The sequence below is a fragment of the Carya illinoinensis genome, chromosome 4 (genome assembly GCF_018687715.1).
Source record: "Carya illinoinensis cultivar Pawnee chromosome 4, C.illinoinensisPawnee_v1, whole genome shotgun sequence".
Classification (NCBI taxonomy): Eukaryota; Viridiplantae; Streptophyta; class Magnoliopsida; order Fagales; family Juglandaceae; genus Carya; species Carya illinoinensis.
This window is the reverse complement of record NC_056755.1, coordinates 27,645,001-27,667,793: the sequence shown is the minus strand read 5'-3', so window position 1 is coordinate 27,667,793 and position 22,793 is coordinate 27,645,001. Positions and strand designations below refer to the sequence as shown.

Below are 22,793 nucleotides of genomic sequence, written 5' to 3'. Positions count from 1 at the left end.
TATTAAATTTCACTTGCAAACCTGTGATAATAAAAACGAGGTGTGCCTCATGAGAACTTCCTAAGAGGCCACCAATCCTAGTAATACTCTCACCCAAGCACTTTTAATTGTGAGGTTTATATGAGATTTGACGCAATAGTGCTAGTAGGTTTGCACATGTAAGGGTTGTTGCGGACATTTCTTAGAATTGTCATTCTCCTTTATTGTGTCACTTTCGATCCCACTAGGATTCGGCTTTCTGTTTGATACCTATCGTTATGCAATGGAATCAACGTTGTGATTGTTCTAAAACTCCCCTCCTAGGTTGTCCTTTTTTTAAACTTTCACTTACAAACCTGTAAAAATAAAAATGAGAGGTTCAGCATTTGGACTTTGTAGGAGGTCACCCATCCTACTACTACTCTCACCCTAGCATGCTCAACTGCGAACTTCTAACCAGATCTGATGCATTAGTGTTGGTATGTTCGTACCTATTAAGGTTACAGTTTTTATAATCCATAATCCTCATTCCCCTTCATTGTGTCCCTTTTGCTACTCTTGTAATTCGAAGTTCTAACCAATACCTATCGATATGTGATGGGGTCAAACTTCACCTCCTATGTCTCTTTTCTTAAATTTCACTGTCAAACCTCTGAAAATAAAAACAAAGAGTGCAACACAAGGACTTCCTAGTAGGTTACCTATCTTAGTACTTTTCTCACCTAAGCATGCTTAATTGTGGAGTTTTGATGGGATCAGGTGCATTGGTGCTGGTATGATGGCACACATCATGGTTCTTGCAAACAATTCTTATCATCCACATTCCCCTTCATCGCATCACTTTTGATCCCCTCTGTGACTCAACATTCTAATCAATATCCATCGCTTCAGGATGGGGCCAATGCAATTTTTTAAAGATTCCCCTCCTAAGTCATGTTTTTTAAATTCCACTCACAACCTTGGAAAAATCAAAATGAGGAGAGCAATGCAAGATGGGGTTGGGGCATTTGTTCCGAAATTTCGCTTCCAAGTCGTTTTTTTTTTTTTAAATTTCACTATCAAACTTATATAAACAAAAATGAGGGGTGCAATACAAGAACTTCCAAAGAGGTCACCTATCGTAAAACTACTCTCACCCAAGCATGCTTAACTGTGGAATTATGTCAGTAGTCAGTGCATTAGTCTTGGTATGATCGCATCCATCAGGGTTGTTCTAGAAAATTTGTATAATCTATGTTCCCGGCCTTTGTCGTGTTGCTTCCAATCCCCCTGTGATTCAACGTCCTAATCGATACCCATCTCTATGTGACTGTGTCAATGCAATTTTTCTAGAGGTCTCCTCCTAAATTGTTGTTTTAAAAAAAATAAAAAAATTCATTTGCATATCTTTAAAAATAAACAGGGTGTAATAAAAGGACTTCTCAGACGTCACCCATCATGTTACTATTCATGCCCAAGAATACTTAACTGTGGAGTTCTGATGGGATGAAGTGCACTAGTGTAGCTATGATCACATCTATCAGTGTTCATCCAAAGAATTCTTATAATCTTTGTTCCCCTTCATCACGTGGCTTTCGATCCCCATTCAATCCAGAGTTCTTATCGATACCCACTAATACATGATGGAGTCATCTCAATTTTTCTAAACTCCCCATCCTAGGTATCATATTTTTAAATTTTATTGGCAAATATGTGAAAATAAAAATGAGAGATGCAGCATGAGAAATTTATAGGAGTTCACCCATGCTAGTACTACTCTCGCCCAAACACGCATAACTATGGAGTAATGATTGGATCCGTTGCATTAGTGTTAGTATGATTGCACTCAACACGGTTATTGCTAACAATTCTTATAATCATTATTCCCCTTCGCCAAGTCACTTTTGAGTCCCCTATGACTCTACGTTTTAATTGATACCCATGTGATCGATACCTATTTGCAAAACCATCAACATAAATATGTTATAACATTAAAACAGAACCTGCATCTATCATTTTCTAGTAAACTCATCACTTACAAGTTAGGAAACACAAGTTACACAACAAACTCACAAATGAACTACTCGAGACCAACATTTTCAAGGATAGACTTCCAACAAATTTCTCAAAGAATTCATTATGAAAATTACTAACCATTTTTTATGCCAAAACCAAAATGAGAAAGAGAACAATCTCACTTACAAGTGCAAGGTTTGATGCAAAAAAGAGTTCTCCAACTCTAGCTTTGATTTTCTCTCAAGTGGGTTCACTAACTATAGTGGTGTTTGAGTTATTGAGTGAGTGAGATGAGAGAAAGCAAGAAGGAAGCCCTTAAGGAAGATGAAAATGTGAACCTAAGGGGCTACTAGTTGGAGATCTCACTCAATCTCTCTCTCTCTCTCTCTCTCTCTCTCTCTCCAAGTTGTTTGTGTGTATGGTAGATAGCAAAAAGGTGGTGTGCTGTCAAAATAGTTAAAAGAAAGTGGCTTGCATAAGTTGACTGACCTCTAGGTATATTTTGTGTGGGGTCCTCTAACATGTAGCTTGGGTGGTAAACACTTGGTTTCCAAAATGGTGACCTAACGCACATGCATGCCACGTGTCACATGCTCATTGATCCATTTGGTGCCATATCACCTCAAAATTTTAAGTTATTTGGCCAAAAATTTCTAACTAAGACAAGGGTATCATCTAATTATACTAATGTGCCATTCGGATAATGAGTTGAGATGAAAGTTGAATAAAATATCATTAAAATATTATTTTTTATATTATTATTATTTTGGAATTTGAAAAAGTTAAATTGTATATCATATTTTGTATGGAAATTTTAGAAAATTGTAATGATGAGATAAAATGAAATGAAAAACTATCCAAACGGGGCCTAAATATGCTCCTAAGTTCCTCTAATAGTTCTTTGGGACTACTAGTCCTTATGAACATTCTTGGTCAGTACATTATCCTTCCTTAATAAAAGATTTCAGTCTTTAAAACTCAGAGACTGTATAAGTGGATCAAACTAGCATGCCTGTTTACTTACCTTCATACTCACAACCTGCTGGTTAGTCATCATCACGCCAGGGTTTATAAACACAAACCCCATCTTCCCAAACAACAAGCTAGCTCACAGGGACAAATGTTGGCCATCCTAGAGGACTTTGGTTTGACCCACTTGGGTGGGAAACTGGTTCTCCTAAGAAGATCAAGGAGTTAAGGACAAAAGTCATCAAGAATGGGAGGTTGGCAATGTTGGCTGTGATGGGTGTGTGATTCCAACACATAATTTACACTAGCAAAGGCCCCATTGACAACCTCTTTTCCCACCTTGTTGATCCTTGGAATGCCACTAATTTTGCTATAAGTGTAGCACTAGATATGACTCCTGCATCAACATTAATAACTTTGCATGAAAATAGTTTCGATTGTTTGAGCTAATCACTTGTATGATTTGTTGTTGCAGCCTTTCAACCCCCCAATTAAGGAAGAATGCTATATATGACTGTAAGCTGCATGAGACAGACAAGGAGTGATCAATTTTTACCTAAGTAGGTGTTTTAAAAGATGTGTACCTTTTTAGAAGGAATGTTTATATCAGTGGAACTTGTGTTTGATCATGCCTTAATTCCTATAGAATTATCTAACATACAAGAAGTTAATTTCTTGATATCATGTGGCTACTAAAGTTTTCATTGCATTAAACAAATTAAAGCAAATATGGAATTGGATCATTTAGAGAGTATGATTAACAGACATTAATTGTTGTTGTTCATGTAACAAAAATAAAACTGATATATTGTTTGGTATTGTGAAAAGTAATGCACTATTCTAAGAAGAACCTAGCCTACTGGAAGTACCAATTTTCTTTTCGCTTCTAATATTGGCTTAGATCCTAAAGCTAAATATTTGCCAGGCTTCTTTTGAATCAAAATTGGCAAAGTGTTAATTGGTTGAGTTTGGGTTTTGTTGGAAGCATCTCTTTTTGTTTTTTTTCTATATTATGTTTGTTGACTTCCTAGAACTTTTGAAGATGCCCATTTATCCATACCATCTAGTAATCGTGCTTAATCTTGTAGGCCCAATATGGCATGCCCCGTTGAACAACAAACTATACAAAATACACAAATGATAGTCTTTAATCATCAACAAAATAATATATTTGCAAAATCTATTTAAATTCAATAGAAGGCCATAACAGTACATACAATATACACTTATCAAAAACATATTGAGCCAAATATCTCTTAAATCAATAGCCCAAGTCACTATTTAAATATTTATGTCACACACTTGTTAAGATCATCAATATGAATCCATGATCCTAGCAGAACCCAAATCCTGTTTTACAATGTTAATACTTCTTCACATAGCTAAAATACATTCATATGCTAACCACTATTCTTGCTCTCAAGATTGCAAATTGTCAATTTTTCTTGAAGTTTTCAGTACCATAGATGCAAACAAAATGACATGACAATTTATATGGTTATGCTTAAGTGGAAGGTCATGCAACTAGAACATTTGAATTAAGAATCTACCAATTTACAACTGCTATATCTAGAGTAGAAACACAAAGGACAGACTGATCCTGCTGTTGCACCTGATCTGGAATCAGCTTTGTGTTCATGTTGCTAATGGCACATGACTTTTTGTTGTTGAGAAAAACTATCAATGCTAGCAGCTTAGAGCACTCAAGTGATAGGTATCAAGTTGTAAATTGTATTTTTTACAAGTGTCAGTTATACATATTAAGATATATTTTAGGTTTGCTTGTATCTTAGGGTGATATATTGGTCTTTAGTATTAATACTTGTAATTCATTGTCAAAGATACATTTTTACTATTGGTAATTTTGTGATTCTGGGAAATACAATAAGCTTCTAGGTTTCTTTGTTCTGTTATGATATTAGTCACTTTCTACTTTACTCTTCCATGGCGCTGAATACTCTCCCTCAAGATCTAGGAAGTCCTTTATTCCTTCATCTTGGTGATAATCCTGGCGTTGTTCTCATCATGCAACTATCAATTGGAGACAACTATCACATGTGGTCCCTATCCATGACCATGGCACTCTCGGCAAAGAACAAATTAAGGTTTGTGGATGGTTTGATTCTCAAACCAGTGGATTCAACTGATCATCTCTTTTCTCCATGGCTACGCTGCAACAACCTGGTGATTTCTTGGATTTTAATTCCGTTTCTCCTAAAATTTCTGCTAGTGTATTATATGTTAGCATTGCCTTTGAGACATGGACCGATCTGAAGGAACGATTCTCTCAAATGAATGGTCCTAGGATTTTCCAATTGTAGAAATCGATCTCCATTCTTTCTCAAGGTCAACTTTTGGTGAGTCCTTATTTCAATCGCTAGAAAGTCCTTTGAGATGAGTTAGTCAATTACAAGCCTAATCTTGTATGTTCGTGTGGTATTGTTAACTTGTTAACATGAACATATTTTATAGTTCTTTATAGGACTAAATTAGTCCTTTTCCTTGGCTAGGGCTCAGATTTTGTTGATGGAGCCCTTACCGCCACTAAACAAGGTTTTTTTCCTTATTCTTCAAGAAGAGAAAAGAGAAATTTCTGTTACTCCTCTTCCTTCTGCTGATGTTCATCTCTCTGTTACTAAGACTGATAATCCAAGATCTGTCAAATCCTTCTCCAAGAAGGATTGATCAGTATGTAAACATTATAGAATTACTAGTCATGTGGTTAAGAAATGCTATAAGTTTCATGAATTTCCACTGGGATACAAGCCAAAGCCACAGCTACAATCCATGGCTAATCAAGTTGTCCTCAGTGATAACTCTTCCTCAACTGCATCTCCATTCTCTCTAACTAAGGCTCAATATCAACAACTTTTGGCTATGCTTCATTCTCTCTAATTGGGGCTCAATATCAACAATATATCTCCATTCTCCATTCATTATCTTGTATTTTTTCATTTCATCACTCCATTTTTTCCTCTACTAAGCATAATTCCTTTGATCCTCATTGTTCAAACTGGATTTTCAATATGGGGACAGCTGATCATATGTTTCCTTCGATTGATTTTTTCACATCTATTACTTCTATTGTAGACATTTCTATCAGACTTCCTAATGGCCAATCTATTTTTGTCACACATTGGCACAATTCATCTTTCTGAGCATCTTGTTCTTCATGACGTTCTCTATGTACACTCATTTACATTCAAATTAATTTTCATCAGCAAGTTTACCAAATCACTCACTTGTTGTTTTCGATTTTCTTCTGACTTAAGCCTTATTTAGGACCTGACCACCTCGAAACTAATTAGAGTGGGTAGACAATAAAGACTCTACATTCTACATCAAACAGGCTCTTCTCTTTATCCTCTATTGCCATTGTTTTCTCATAATAAAGTCTCTAGTTTCAGTAATGCCTTATTATCATCTGCTTGTTTTACTTGCAAAAGTTCCTCATTTGATCTTTGGCATAATCTAATAGGTCATCGTTCTATTTCAAGAATGTTTTTCTTAAATAAATTTGTACCTGATTTGGTTATGTCTAATAATCCATGTACTGTTTGTCCATTAGCCAAACAGAAAAAGTTATCCTTTCCTAATAATAATCACTTTTCTACCTTGCCTTTTGATCTCATTCATTGTGATGTTTGGGGACCTTTTTCCATTCCCACTGTTGAAGGTTATTAGTTTTGTTTTTAACAATTGTTTATGATTGTTCTCGGGCAACTTGGATGTATCTTTTCTAGTATAAATATAAAGTTCTAGTCATCATTCAGAAGTATTTTAAGATGGCTAAAACTCAATTAAAAAAAATCGCACTGATCATGGTACATAATTTTTTATCACATCATTTCTTAACTCCAAAGGAATAATTCATCAACATAATTGTGTTGAAACTCCACAGCAAAACTCTATTGTAGAGCGAAAATATCAACATATTCTTAATATTGCTTGTGCCTTATTGTTTCAGTCTCACATGCCTCTTAAGTTTTGGGGTGGTGCTCTCTTAATAACTACCTACTTACTTAATAGGTTGCCTAATTCTTTCTTACAAAATAAATCTTCTTTTGAGATACCATTTCATACTTTTTCTTCATATGAAACACATGAGAACCTTTGTTTGCTTGTGTTTTGCTCCTAGCTTACAAAAATCTCGCACTAAATTCGATCCTAGATCTCATACTTGTATATTCCCTTTTGGTATCAAGGGTTACAAACTCTTTGATGACAAAAGAGTGTTTTGTGTCAAGACATGTTATCTTTCATAAACATGTTTTTCCTTTCAAATCTCCTAATTTATTCTTTCATCAATCTGATTTGTCTCCCTCTTTAGAAGTTTCTCTTTCATGTTCTATTCAATATTCAACACTTGAATCATTTATTGTGCCTTCAACATTACAATCACCTAATGTCTCTTCTCCTTCTAATCATACCTCTTCTCCTATCTCTATTTTTGAACCTGAAGCTTCCTCACCCTTACCCCCAAGAAGATCAACCAAAACCAAGGAGCTCCTGGTTACCTGCAACATTTTTATTGCAACTCCTCTTTGCACACTCTAAATCAGTTTCTCCAACAAGTTCTATCTCTCATTGCTTTCCTTCAGGCAGTAAGTATGTTATCCTTAATTTTCTTTCTTATCATCATTTGTCTTCTCCTTATAAGTCATTTTCTCTAGCCATTATTACTAATATTGAACCTGATTTCTATCATCAACTAGTCAAGCACTCTCATTGGAGAGATGCTATAGTTGTCGAGATTATAGCTCTGGAACTAAATAATACATGGACTGTTGTCTCTTTGCCTCTTGGTTAACAGCCCATAGGATCTAAATAGGTCTATAAAATAAAGGATCATGCTGATGGTTCTATTGAATGATATAAAGCAAGATTGGTTACAAAGGGTTATACCCAAAAAGAAGGTTCGGATTATTCTGAACTTTTTCACTTGTTGCAAAAATGACTAATGTTATAACTTTGCTAGCTATTGCTTCTGTCTAGAATTGGCATCTCATTCAACTTGATGTGAGCAATGTGTTTTTACATGGAGACCTATTGGAAAAAGTGTCGATAAAATTAGCTCATAGTTTTCATATTAAAGGGGGTTGGGTCCAAAGTACACAAACTGAATAAGTTTTTTTATGGTCTAAAATGGGCCTTATGGTTGTGGGTTTCTAAGTTTTCTAAGACTCCCCTTGATTTGAGTTTTGTACTATCACTAGCTGATTATTCTCTTTTCACTAAGTCTAAAGGTCCCTCCTTCATTGTCCTCCTTGTTTATGTCGATGGCATCTTCATAGCTAGTAATGATTTACAATTTGTGGACTCTTTGAAATGCTTGCTTGATGCTAAGTTCAAGCTAAAAATCTTGGTCAACTCAAGTACTTCCTTGGTTTGGAAGTAGCTAGATCCTCACATGGCATATCTTTATGTAAGAGGAAACATGCCCTTGAGATTTTACAAGATGTTAGTTTTTTGGCTTCTAAACTAGCATCTTTTCTGTGGAGAAAAATCTGAAACTCAGCAAGGATGACGAAGACTTGTTACCAAATCCAACAGTATTTTTTAGGCTCATTGGCAGGCTTTTATACCTTACTCTTACAAGGCCAAACTTGTCTTACTCAATTCAAAGACTTAGTAAATGGATCAACCTAGACATCCTCACTAGCAGTAGCATATCAGATTTTGCAATATGTTAAGAATACTTTTGGTCATGGTCTATTATTTCTAGCTAATAACTCACTAAGTATTAAGGCATTTGCAAATTCAGATTGGGCATCTTGTCATGACAGCAGAAGATCAACAAGTAGATATTGTATTTTCTTTGGTGATTATTTAGTTACAAAGAAAACTAAGAAGCAACAGACTGTTTTTCAGTCTTCAACTGAGGCTAAATATCGATCCATGACCTCTACTACTTGGAAATTGTTTGGCTTCTTAACATTTCTTTCTGATTTTCACATATCTCACACTCATAGTGCTAAATTGTTTTGTGATAGTCAATCTACTTTACACATTGCTGCCAACCCAATTTTTCACGAACAGACTAAGCACATTGAATTCGATTTCCATTTCATACATGACAAGATTCAAGCTTGAGTAATCAAAGACTTTTCATCTTACTTCCCAACACCAACTTGCTGTGTACTCCCCAAAGCTCTTGGATATCAACAATTTTAGAAATTAGTCACCAATATGGGGGTTCATTCCATTTACTCTCCTTCTTGAAGGGGGTATCAAGTTGTAAAAATGTATTTTTTACATGTATAAGTTATACATATTAAGATATATATTATGTTTGCTTGTATCTAAAGATTAATTATTAGTCTTTAGTATAAATACATATAATTCATTACCAGAGGTGTTTTTTTACTGCTGGTATTTTTGTGATTCTGGAAATATAAGAAACTTCTAGGTTTCTTTGTGGAAAAACTAGGGAATCGGGTGACCACTAAGGACCAATTCCATGCATCATCCCATACTATTTGCATAGGGGAGTAATTTCAAAATGTTACTGCGATTGTTGGTTGAACTTGGAGATGAACAACAAATTATCTATTATGAAAAGAGATATATAGTAAAATCAGTGAGTGACCTGAATTTATATCATGCAGCCCACTGCAATGATGGTATAAAATCATCAATGTGAATATGTGAAACAAATTAATATGAAAATTATTCAAGTCAGGCCAATTGTTTCAAAAACAACAAGAAACAAAGTGACTCAAACATAATGATATAAATATTGAGATGATCAATTTGTTGTTAAACTAAAATTAGAGTTTAGTGGATCAAACCATATTCGACTAACTCTACTATGCTAATTATTGTTGTTAACAGAGTACGAAGATGTGTTGCAAGACAATATCAACTCTCCATGTGTATGAGTTGGATCTATTTTACCACCTCTCCATGTAAAAGCTTTAATATACATAGTACACAAAAAGGTCTTACATCCAGTTCAAGATTGATAAGAAAAATACAAGGTGCACGTTACAATGTTTCAAACATGTAAAATCCGAAGTAGATCAGCATAATGACCCTATTATGTATCTCCAATGGTGTTCTGTTCACCCACCTTATCGCCAGTGTTCATCATTTTCAAGTCTGTAATAGAACATAAGAGTCTTCTTGGTTTTTCTTCAATTGATCAAAATTTTGAGAAAGTTTGGAGCAAAACAGCCTAAACCACTCCGTTCATATGGTTAAGCTGTGCCAGCTGTTCGTTCTCAACCAAATCTTTTTGATGTTGTTTGTGAAGGCTGAGTGAATCAAAGCTCTCCACTTCCTCCAATTGGATGCCAAGGATGGATCTTAGTCAACCCAAGGCTGATGGATGGAAACAAGAATGGATCTTAAAGTAATGCCTGTCCTTATAGTAGAACCTTTTAGAAAAAGATTTTAAGACAGACGACGAGAATCACTATTCATTTTAAAACTCTTTCATTTCCTTCCTAGGATACGAAAGACTCCGTGTTTATAGAATAAAACATTTTTATTAATTTAAAAAGGGTTACAGCGAAAAATATTAAACTTTATAATTAAAAGTCTTTTATACAAAACATTGTGCCTAGACTTCCATACTCTTCCCCTGGAGCTGTGTCTGCCCTGACGTGTTCTGCTCATCTTGTCACTAGGAGGGCACAAATAAAAACTAAAATGAGTCGAAGACTTATAATCATTCCTTTATACAGTCAACATATATTAACATAGGTTTTCAGTCATGTATTCCTCACTCCATACATACTACATAAGACATTTGTTCATTTAAAACATTTTGAAGTGGAGCTTTTCTTAAAAATGATTTTCTTTCGTAAAATATTTTTCTACGCCTCATGCCTTCATTTCTTAAAGAGTCTAAGCATACATACATTCTTTCTTACATATATTCTTTCTTATCACTTTCCTGTGGCCATTACACACTGTTGCACCTCATGTGTTAGGGTTAGCAGTCTTTTAAATCTGATTCCACCCATGGCTGCGGGTTGGGAATCCCTCAGTTAGGGGCAGCACTGGATGCACTACTAGTACTACTTACCCGGCATTGCAATCTGCCAAATCCTTTGGTATTTTCATACATTCAAACTTTCAGTCCTTTCATTCATTCGTTCAGTTCATTCATTCTTTCAGTCCTTTTCATTTATTCTTTTTCAGTCCATTCAGTTCATAGACATCATTTAAAAGTATAGGTTTAAACCTTTACATTTAAAACATTTTTTAAGAGCATAAACATGAGCATCATCTTAAACATCAGTTTATAGAATCCTTAAACATCAGTTCATTGCATCATTTGAAACATTAGTTCATGGGAACATTCAAAACACTTTCTTTGCATCATTTAAAGTATAAAGCATAAGCCTTACATTTCATTTCATGAGAATATATACAATACTTACTATGTATACCATCTATTCACATGCATACACTTAATATTTAGGGTGCATAAACAGGGGCTGCCAAGAAAGGCCGTTACATGCGTATACCTTTAAACATTATATTTAGCATATTTTCATAAAACATTATTTCTTTTCCTTCATTGCATAAAAGAATATTTTTCATAAAAGCTTTTCATTTTCATTTCTTATCATTTAGAAAACTCTAGAAGAGTATAAACATAATACTTACCTGGACTCCATGCCATACTCATTTCGTGCAATCCATTTATGTGCATGTCAGATGGCAACCTACATGCATACACATAACTTTAGCTTCAATCTCAATCTAGTATATAAGCAACTAAACTAGAAATAGAACTACACCTCACTTGGAAACAATCTCCTTCTATCCCGTGCTCATACGTGTCCTTTATTATACTAAAACATTCAAGGTCCACTTACAGTCACTACCTCTTCCAAACTCGATGTTCTACCTCAAGTGCTCATCTACTAAAGTGAACATTCATGATTCACCTTAGGGTTAAGACACCAAGACCTTCGTCTTACTCTTCCTATTAACTACATTCCGATGCATGACTCAGACTGACTAAGTCACACATCCCAATTCTAGACAATATACCCGTTATTACCTTCATGCATCCTCCTCGCCCACACTTCATCCTTATTCTCATCCATACATGCCACACAGTTTTAAGCCAACTATGAGACTTAAACATCGTGTAATCATGCTTAGGACAGATTACTCATTATATATGGTAAATTCGTCCAACACATGTGTCTCACTAGATATACATGTACCTTACCCTTTTATCACCTAAGATCAATATATAATCTATTGAACACCTGCTTGTGTAAACAACCTCCATACTCTGATACCAACTTCTACTCAAACCTGGTCGGTAGGACTTTCCTACTTCCCGACTCTTTACAAGTTCATCCCAATAATTAATACGACAAGACTCCATTCACAACTACATCTTCATCTCGTCACGTAGCTCAAGAGTAATTCCAAGCTATACCGTGACACTCGTCACTACGGCAGTGTCATGTTGCAACTACTTCGAGGCACTGTCCTACAGTTCCTGACACTACATCACATGTTCTACGCTCCTCAACTACGCCATCTAACCCTTCGTGACACTTCATCTGATGTATCACGACACCACAAAAAGCACACTTTACATGAACTCCCTTCTATCCACACTATGCCATATATCACTATGATGCACGCCACATGGTGCATCGCCACACAACATGGAGTACACACCATGTACTCCCATACATTATGTTACACCACACACTACTACGACGCACACCACACATTGCTTCACTGCACGACATGGAGTACACACCACACGTACTCCCTTCACAACACTACGCCACATCACTACTACAGCGCACACTTCACACCTGCATTTCACAGCACACTATATAGTTACGCCCAACACTTCACTACACAGCAAACTTCACAATCAACCATCTAACATCTAACATAAATAATGAGTGATAGAGAGTTATACCATCGTCAAGATTAACTTGTGCATTGCCCGCTACCCATCACAATTGATGATGTCGAAAGAGTCGTACATGGCAGCTAAACTGCGTACGGTGGCTATCCACCTTGTATGGTGGCTGTCCACAATGTAAAGTGGCAGTTTGAGCTTAGAGTTGGGCTAAGGGGCGACAAGGGAGGCTCATGGTGGTAGGGGTGGTGGAGCACGACAGAGACATAGGTTTCAAGGGGTAGGCCGTGGGTCTCACACAAGGGAATTTGGAGGAGAAGCTTGGCTAGTTGTTGGCTGGCCATGGAGAGGCTTGAGAGGTGTGGTGGAGTTGTGGTGGCGAGGTGGAGGTGGCACAGTGGCTGGAGGGCCACAAATCTAAGTCAATGGGTAGAGAAACCCACAAGAGAGTGAGAGGGCGTGAGAGAGATGGGGGGCCTTGGTTGGGCACGAGGAGGCTATGGGGAGGTCGTGGGTGGCCAAGGATCACAGTGGTGGTGGTATGGTGGTGTGGGTAGCAACGCATAGTGGCGCATGGAGGAGAATCCATGAGAGGGAGAGAGAGCATGGGAGAGATGGGGATTTTGGCTAGGCTATGGCTAGGCATAGAGGTGAGAGGAGGTGGTCGTGGTGGTGCTTGGTGAGGCTAGGGGCTAATGACGACGGCGCATGGTGGAGAGAAATTGGTGAAACCCATTTCAGGTTGAGCTACCGTAGGAGGAGAGAGAGCTGTGTGGGGGTTGGTTTCCATAGTGGAGGGTTGCCGACATGAGGGAGAGTCGTCGGTGGTGGCAGTGAGGCTGGGCGGCGCCGGGCTGAGTTGAAAGGATTCTGTGGAGGGTAGTGGAGCTTTCAGTCGGGCTTAAGGGGAGAGGGAGGAGAGAGAGGGAAAGAGAGGGAATTGGGGGAACAGACTAGGGGCTTTGGTATTTAATCCAGACCCTTCATCTTGAGGTATTCAAAACAATCTAATGGTGATGATTAAAACACTAATTTAACCTAAAATATTTAGAAGAATTAAGATAAAATATCATTTAACTAAACTTTATTTTATAAAATATAATCTTCATCGTTAATTAAATGATAAAGTTTTGCTCATCATATGTAAGAGAATAAAACCACTTAATTAATTTAGAGTTTTCAATATAATTTAAATCTCATAATATTTTTAAATGACTAAAATCATTTAAATAAAAATGATTTCTAAAATAATAATATTTTTGGAGATCTTCAAAAATATTATAATTATTTTATTTCAAAATTAGACTTGGTTCAATAACACTAAAAATATTCCATATAAATATTCTCAGGGCATTTAAAATATTTGAGGACTTTAAAATACTAAGCTTACTTTAGAATTCACTTGATATTTTGAAAAATACGCCATCAAAGTTTGACACACAAAATGAGACTCGTGACCATAAGAGAGAGAAATGAGCAGGATATTACACTTAGTGTATTAACCCAAAACTGAAGAAACGGAAAAGTAATGTAAGTATATTAATTAGGATATTATACTATGGAATAGCATAAGCTTTATCAGCGTTGAGAAAGACGTCAAAATTAGATTTTATTTACCACCAAGCTTTTCACATTACACTAAGTATCCAAATAAATAAATAAATAAATAATGGTATATCTCGGATTTCGAGTTCATAAATTTTCGAATGGCATACTAAAATAAATGAATATATCTCAAAGGTTTTTTTTTTCTTAATGCTTAATTGTCATATTTGGGTCATATTATACCAATACGAGACATCCGTATGCAGATCTATCAAAGTACAATATAAAAGCCAATGCGAAACAAAGAGTGAACTACGTGCAATTGATTTAGAATTAATGACACGGAGAAGAGCAAATGATGGCTTTCCAAACACCAAACACAAAAAAGGCAAACATCGATATCGGGAAAGGAAATTTTTAATCAATAAATCGTAAGATTTAAAAAATAATTGAGATAAAAAATTGGAGCAAGAAAAATACAATGATACCCCATTTGTAACCACTTTATTCCCCATGCTAAACCACTGTGAGGTCTAAATGCCATGGGAACTGCATCCAAAAAACAGTGTGTGAAATAATTTTATCATTAGCATGTATAGAGATCTATGTTAATAGAAACATGCATGTAGGAAATAATGTAACGACGGTGGAGAGTAAGAGAGATTACGTTTCTCAGGTAATCCACTAATTCGACGAGACTATGAAACGTTTTTATGCAGATCTTGACCTTTGATTCTCTTTCTGTTTGAGAATATTAGAATCTCTAGATTCTCCTTCATTTTGTAGCTTAAATGTCAAAGCAAAAATTATACAATGCCCTAGCTTTAGTGCGGCAAATCATGAAGACAGGTCGGACGGTGGATCATTCAACTTGTATGACCAACGCCTTAGCTTTAGCTCTTTGAATTGTGCATGTTGCTAAGTGCATAGAGGCCTTAAATAGAGCCAAGAAGTTCCAAACCATGGATTTAACCTTATCTCCACTTGCCTTTTAAACCCAAACAATATAAATGAATATAATCTCTACAGATTTTATATAATTACTTTACTTTCTCCTAAAATATAGAAACTAATGGGATTATAGACAAGGCATGGCCTTCGATCGCGTGTCAGGTCTAGCTCTAATAAACTCGTAAACAATTATTTTTGTTCTTTTTTTTTTTCTTGTTTTTTTCCTATAAATTGATCCGTGAAAATTATAAACATAAGAAGTTGAATAGAATTTTAATGACTAATTTTGAGATTTGAAAGCAATTTTCTCAAATATACCGAAAATTATCCTATTATTATACAACTTTATAGTTTTCTACAAGGAATACTCAAATGCTACAATAATTTAATGTCTTCTATACCTATTATGGCATATAAAAATTGTTGGATCTCCTATTCAACTTTTAATTCTTCTTACAAAAAATTGTAGATCTCTTACCAATCTTGGTAGGATTTCATACCAATCTTGTGTGAATTGATGTTAGGATTATTTTTGTGCATATAAACCAACAAAACACTACAAAATAATAATAATAATCAAATAAACTCTCTCTCTCTCTCTCTCTCTCTCTCTCTCTCTCTCTCTCTCTCTCTCTCTCTCTCTCTCTCTCCACTTTCTTTTCATAATCAAATAATATAAATGAATATATTCTCCATAAATTTTATATTTGATTATTTTACTTTCACCACCTGCTTTTCATGTTGCATGAACTGGACTAAATACTCTCATTTAAGCTTGCCAATCATATGGTATTTGGGTTCTAGTCACTCACTAGCTTGTTAAATGTAAACACCTAAGGCAACTCAAATCAATGTGCTTTAAACCAGAAACGGTCTCTCCTATAGAGAGTTTTTTCTCTCTCTGGTAGAGTGAGTCCTCTAGCTTGGGGTGGCAAGTTTTTTTATGGGGAGTCAATGGAGGAAAAACTAACCAAACAATGGGAAAGGTTGGCTCTCAATGAGACAGAAAAAGAGGGGGTTGTTTTGACAACCTCCTCCAAGAAAGAAGAGTTTCAAGGGAACCATTTTTGCTTGCTGGTTCTTATTGTTGTTGATAAGGTTGTCAATAAGGAAGCCTGTAAGAGTACGATGTCTAACGTGTGGAGGTGTGAGAGTTGGATTCAATTCTCAGATATTGGAATTAATAAGTTCTTACTGGAATTCAACCAGGAAAAGGACATGAAGAGGGTGATCTATGGGAGGCCTTGGTCATTTGACCGATGGCTTCTCTATCTTCAATCTTTTGATGTCTCTATATCAATATCTAAAGTGGCTTTCAATAGGGAGGAGTTCTGGATTCAAGCTTATGGTCTACCCTTTTGATGCATGACTCGAGAGATGAGGAACCAGATTGGTTGTAATGTGGGCAGGGTGGTTATAGTCCAGACTGATGAAAGAGGTATTGGATGGGGAAAATACTAGAGAATAAGGGTTGAAGTGGATATAACTAAACCTCTCCTAAGGGGTCTGTTCCTAACTATAGAGGACAAAAGGTCCTGGGTGCACTTTAAGTATGAAAGGTTCCCTTCTTTCTGCTTCAAATGTGGGGTTATTAAACGCATCCAGTCCTCTTGCCCATTAACCAAGTTGGGGGGTGATCAGCAGCAATATGGTGTAGTCTGAGAGCTCCTGCAATAAGAGAGGGTGATGTCCAGTATAAAAAATATGGTGAGGGGGAAGGCTACTTCTTTAAACCAAACCCTGAACAATGGAGGGGAGCAAGGGAGGACAGGGATGAAGATATAAGAGGAAAATCCGAGAACCAGGAAAAAAGTCAGGCTGCTTTCCAGGGTGTTAGCACAGATAAGGAAACTGTTATGGTTCAGATTGGTGAAACAGAAAAGGGAATAGCTAAGGCTCAGGAGCAAGAAATCAAATAGGGGACAGAATTAGAGTCAAAGCTTAAGATGGAATGTCTAGAAAAGGCACTAAAAGTTAATAAAGCATTTTCCTCTTCTAAAAGGAACCCAATTGATAGGCTAAGAATAGAGTCTACAAGCCCCTCAAAGGTAGGCATCCCTGCTGTTCAGAAAGTTCAAGGCCAAGCCCATAAGCTCAGGCCAACAAAGGATGCCACAAACTCAAATGACCTACAGGTGCAGGCCCATTCCCTGGACTAATTCCTAACTAACCAAGTCATGGTCTTAGAACAGGCCAAAACAAGGGCCAGCTGGAAGAGGAGAGCAAGGGATAAAAGTAACAACAATGCCCTAATAGGCCAAGAGAGGGGTAAAGCAAGAGGGTCTACAAGGAACAAAAGAGCCTCCAGTGCAGGCTGTGATAAGCTGCTGGTTAAGAGAGCAAAACTAGAAGGTAGTAAAAGGATTAGCCCAATCAATGCAGATAAGGTGGTGGTTGTGGCACAGCCCCATCAAGCTCAATGAGTTGCCTTAGTTGGAACTGTCAGGGGCTTGGGAACCCCAAGACAGTTCAGGACTTGTATCAACTGAAGCAAAAAAAGCTCCCATATTTTGTTTTCTTGATGGAAACAAAATGTGAAAGAAACAAAATAGAAGCTATCAAACATAGACTCAACTTTGAAAACAACTTTGTAATTGATTGTAAAGGCCTTAGTGGAGGTATAGCTTTCTTATGGAAGGATGACATTAAGGCAAAAGTCACCTCATATACTCAAAAGCACATCTCTTTACTAGTTAAGGCCATCAAGCAGGGAATGGACTGGCAATTAACTGGGTTTCATGGCAACCCTGTTACAGTTAAGAGGAAGGATAGCCAGCAGTTACTCAGAGCAATCAAGCCTATTCCTACCTTGGGATGGATGTGTGTAGGGGATTTTAATAAGATAATGAGCTTTGGAGAGAAATGGGGTGGACCTATGAGACCATATAGTCAAATTAAGGCCTTTAGTGCAGCTGTGGAGGAATGTGGACTTGCTGATTTGGGCTATACTGGAAACAAATACACTTGGTCAAATGGAAGGCTTGGAGGGGCTTTCACTAAAGACAGACTTGATAGGGCTTTTTGCAATGAAATTAGGGCTAAACTCTACCCCTACTTGAGAGTTTATACCCTACCAGCCTTGAGCTCAGACCGCTACCCTTTATTTATCACCTTGGATGTCAAGGACCCTTACAAGTTTAGGAAGCACAAACCTTTTCGATTTGAAGCAAGCTGGTCTTTAAGAGAGGAGTGCCATTTACAGATAGAGGAGGTATGGAAGCAGCCTAGAATGGGAGAAAATATGTTGAGCACTATAACTGAGGGACTCACCAAATGCAAACAAAAGCTACTACAGTGGAGCAAGGCCTTCATTGACGCTTCCAAACATACCCTAAATGAGCAACTATCTCACCTCTCTAAACTACAAAAAAAGAACAAATATCATCTCAATGAAGTGATTAAGAAAGTACAAAAGTCAATTAATAGCCTACTTGAAGAAGATAATCTCAGGTGGAAGCAAAGAACAAAACAAAGATGGCTTAATAAGGGTGATAAAAACACAGTTTTTTCATCAATGTGCATCCCAAAGAAGAAAGACCAACTGCATAAGGAAGTTGGTGGATGGAAACGGTCAGGTTGTGTCCAGTCAAGAGGGCATTAGTGATCTGTTCCAAAGGTATTTCAAAGACCTTTTCACCTCCTCAGAACCTAGCAACATTACTGAATGTTTGGACTCAATGGCTCCTCAAGTCTCAGTTGCTCATAATGATATGCTGTCAAAGCCTTTCACTCAGCAAGAAGTAGAAGAGGCTCTCTTTCAAATTTTGGCCTTAGTTCCCCAGGCCCAAATGGGTTCCCTGCTGCCTTCTATCAAAAACATTGGTCTACCATTGGCCCTCAGGTTAGTAGTGCAGTCTTATTTGCTCTGAATTCAAGTGGTAATCTTGCTTCCATCAACAATACCTTCATAACCTTAGTTCCAAAGAAAAAGGACCCTACAAAAGTCACTGATTTTAGACCAATCTCCCTTTGTAATGTTTTGTATAAACTTGTGTCTAAAGTAGTGGCTAATAGGTTAAAGAGAACACTGCCACAACTCATCTCCTATAACCAGTCTACCTTTGTTCCAAATAGACTTATCACTGATAATGTTATAAAGGCTTTCGAAGCATTGCATTCTATGGCTTGTAAAATGATAAGGAAGGAGGGATACATGGCTCTAAAGCTTCATATGAGCAAGGCCTACGACAAAATAGAATGGAGTTTCCTCATAGCAGTGACGCACAAGATGGGTTTCAATTCTCATTGGGTGGAGTTGGTTATGAAATGCATTGAGTCAGTTTCATACTCAATTCTAGTGAATGGCTCCCCTCAAGAAGTTTCCATCCTACTAGAGGGTTAAGCCAAGGTGACCCACTCTCTCTTTATTTATTCATATTGTGTGCTAAAGCACTAAGCAACCTTGTGAGTAAGGTTGAGGAAAAGAAGCTGATCCATGGTGTCCCAGTTGCAAAAGGTCAGATGAGGATTTCTCATCTCTTTTTTGCTGATGATAGTCTACTCTTTTGTAAGGCTACTGCTGTGAAGTGGTGTAGGCTACTTGACTTGTTGAAGTTATATGAATCAGCCTCTGGACAAAGGCTGAATCTTGAGAAAACATCCATTATTTTTAGCAAGAATACAGCCAAGGAAGCTTAGCAGTATATCCTCTTTATTGCTGCGATGAAGACTGCTATGGCTTATGAGAAATACTTAGGGCTACCTTCTGTTGTAGGCAAGGGTCGATATAAGTCTTTCAAAAGGATCCTAGACAATATTAACAGTAGAATCAGCAACCATAAAGTGAAAGTATTATCTCAAGCAGGGAAGGAAGTTTTCATTAAAGCTGTCCTTCAAGCTCTTCCCACCTACACCATGAGTGTGTTTAAATTTCCATATACCCTCCTCAAAGAGATCAATAGCGTAATCCAAAAATTCTAGTGGGGGCAACAAGAGGGATAACATATGATACACTGGATTTCTTGAAAATGGATAGGGAGATCAAAGATTGAAGGGGGGTTGGGGTTCAGGGACCTCGAGCTTTTCAACATAGCAATGCTCTCAAAGCAATGCTGGAGATTGATCCTGAATCCTGATTCCCTTGTTGCTCAGGTGATAAAAGCAAAATATTTCAAAAGCTCAACCTTCCAACAGGCAAACATAGGCCCTAAGCCTTCCTTTATTTGGAGAAGTTTCCTTGCAGCCAGACAACTTGTGCAGGCAGGCTCTTATGTTCAAATAGGAAATGGAAGGGACAGTCATATATAGAATGATAAATGGCTTGCATATCCATTCCCTAGCAAGGTTGTCAGCACTATAAAAGTCCCAGAGCAAGAGGCCAAAGTTGTGGAGTTAATAGACCCAAATTCAAAGCAATGGAACTCCTCCCTTAGTCTTTGACCATAGGGAGGCTGAAATTATTCTGAAAACTCCCATAAGTTCTCTTAATAGCAAAGACAAGTTCAGTTGGCAGGGCTCCAAAGATGGCTGGTTTTCGATCAGGAGTGCATATCACCTGGCTATGGCTAGGAATCTGGCAGAAAATGGTCAAGCTTCGAGTAGTGGTCCAACTAGAGTTGTGTGGGATGAAATATGGAAACTCAATGTCCAACCTGGTGATGGAGTTTTTCTTTGGAGAGCATGCCTTGAAGCTCTCCCCACCTAGTCAAACTTACATAAAAGAAGAGTAGTAGAACACCCACACTGCCCAAATTGCAACAGGGAGGAAGAAACGGTCATCCAAGCCATTTGGAACTGTGAATTAGCAAGGGATGTATGCGTTTTCAGAAGTGCTCTACCACACGCCTCTCTATGTTGAACTTTTTTTATTCCTTGATTGTGTCTATGGACAATCATGAACTGCAGGAATTTGCTGTTGTAACTAGGAAAATTTGGTGGAGAAGGAATAGGCTCATTTTTAAGGGTGACTTCATGCACCCAAATGAGCTCATTAAAGAGGCAAAGAGGCTTATTCAATATGCTAGAGGTTGAGGTAAATGCTAGAGATGCTAGGCCTAGTAAGGCTTCCTATCAGCTGAATCATGGCAGGCTCCCCCCTTCAAGCTAGCTTAAGATAAACTAGGATAGTGCTATTGACAAGGAGCAGGGTCAAATTGGAATTGGTGCAGTTGTCAGGGATGAGGAAAGCCAGGTTTTAGCCAATCTCACATGTTGTCTAGTTTTCTTTTATGATTTCTATCTCATTCATGACCTTTTATCTTCACTACAACATAACCAGTCTTTTGCTGCGGTTTTCTTTCCTGCGGCTATTTTTCGTGGCAAAATTTCATTCACTTTATTAACATCTGTTGAGTTAACTACGATTATATGTACCGCTGGAAAGAAATATTATTTTTGGCATTTTCTATGTGCAGCAAATGTAATCGCCGAAGTGAGAGAGCGTTTAAGGGACTTTTTGGCGTTTGAGAATGGGTTTACTACTGGAGAATTAAACTGTCGCCGTAAATTTATTCAACATGGAGCTATTACCGCGATACCGGGTCGCTGCAATAAAGTTTGGCCAGGGGCATCTGCACTTAGCGCTGCAATAAGGGTTTGGGATGGCTATTACGGCGAAATCTCTAGCGCCGCAACAAACAGGGGTATTTAAATTGCTTGATGCGGCGATCACCCTAGTTGCAGCAGATTTTCCCCAAATTTCTCCCCTGCTACGCCGACGATTCCATCTCCACGAGTAGCCGCGCCGCCGCTCGTCGGGACGTCGCCTTTGCTGCCGGAGTCGTCTCCGATACCTGGTAATGCAATATTCTAAACCTTAATTTCTTCTGTCCAACTGTTCGTCTTCTCTCTCTCTCTCTCTCTCTCTAGGCTGCCCCAGTACCTTGATTCGGCATGCTCCCCACCGTGTCGCCATAGCAGCCCATCCTATTTTTAGCCAAGGCACCTCCTGATCATCTGGTAATTACCTCTAGGCTTAGAGATCATGAGTATATAAGGTCTGCTGGTTTATGATTTTATAGCTAGCCAAGAGAATGTGATTCCTTTGAGAAGTAGCTTCCACATTCGTGCATATACTGAAACACCAAATTTCTTAGGTAATCCCAACGTTTATATAGGATGTTGGATCAATTTGCCATTTTATGGTATAGATTATGGGTGGGGAAAGCCAATATACGTCGGTCTCGGATTGTTAAATGATGATGGCAAAGCATTCATCATGTCAAGTCCAGCTGCTGATGGATCTCTCGTCATAGCACTCCATTTGCAAACAGAATACATGGATTCTTTTAAGAAGTTCTTCTATGAGGACATATGTTCTCGACGTAATGGGATGTAAAACATCTAGTAACTTATTATCACTCTTTATATATATATATAGAATATTCTATATATATATCTGCATATTTATTGCTAGGGTTGGCACTAGATCAAGTTGGTATTATTTGATTAAAATCGTGTTATTTGTAGGATAAATGTGGGAAGCTGCTGTTGGCAGTTATGTTGGTTTTATGTTTGTTTTCATGAATAGCTTGTTATTGAGAATAAGAGAGATCTAAGTGAT

General features: G+C 37.4%; 1 protein-coding gene across 1 annotated transcript; it reads left to right on the top strand.

The window, feature by feature from the left end:
• The first annotated feature begins 17,238 nt into the window (after positions 1–17,238).
• On the top strand, positions 17,239–19,634 carry LOC122306386. The gene is made up of 4 exons (XM_043118814.1): positions 17,239–17,427; positions 17,485–17,644; positions 17,899–18,867; positions 19,027–19,634. The coding sequence occupies exons 1-4, from the start codon at positions 17,239–17,241 to the stop codon at positions 19,632–19,634; spliced, it is 1,926 nt and encodes a 641-aa protein (XP_042974748.1).
• Positions 19,635–22,793: the final 3,159 nt, after the last annotated feature.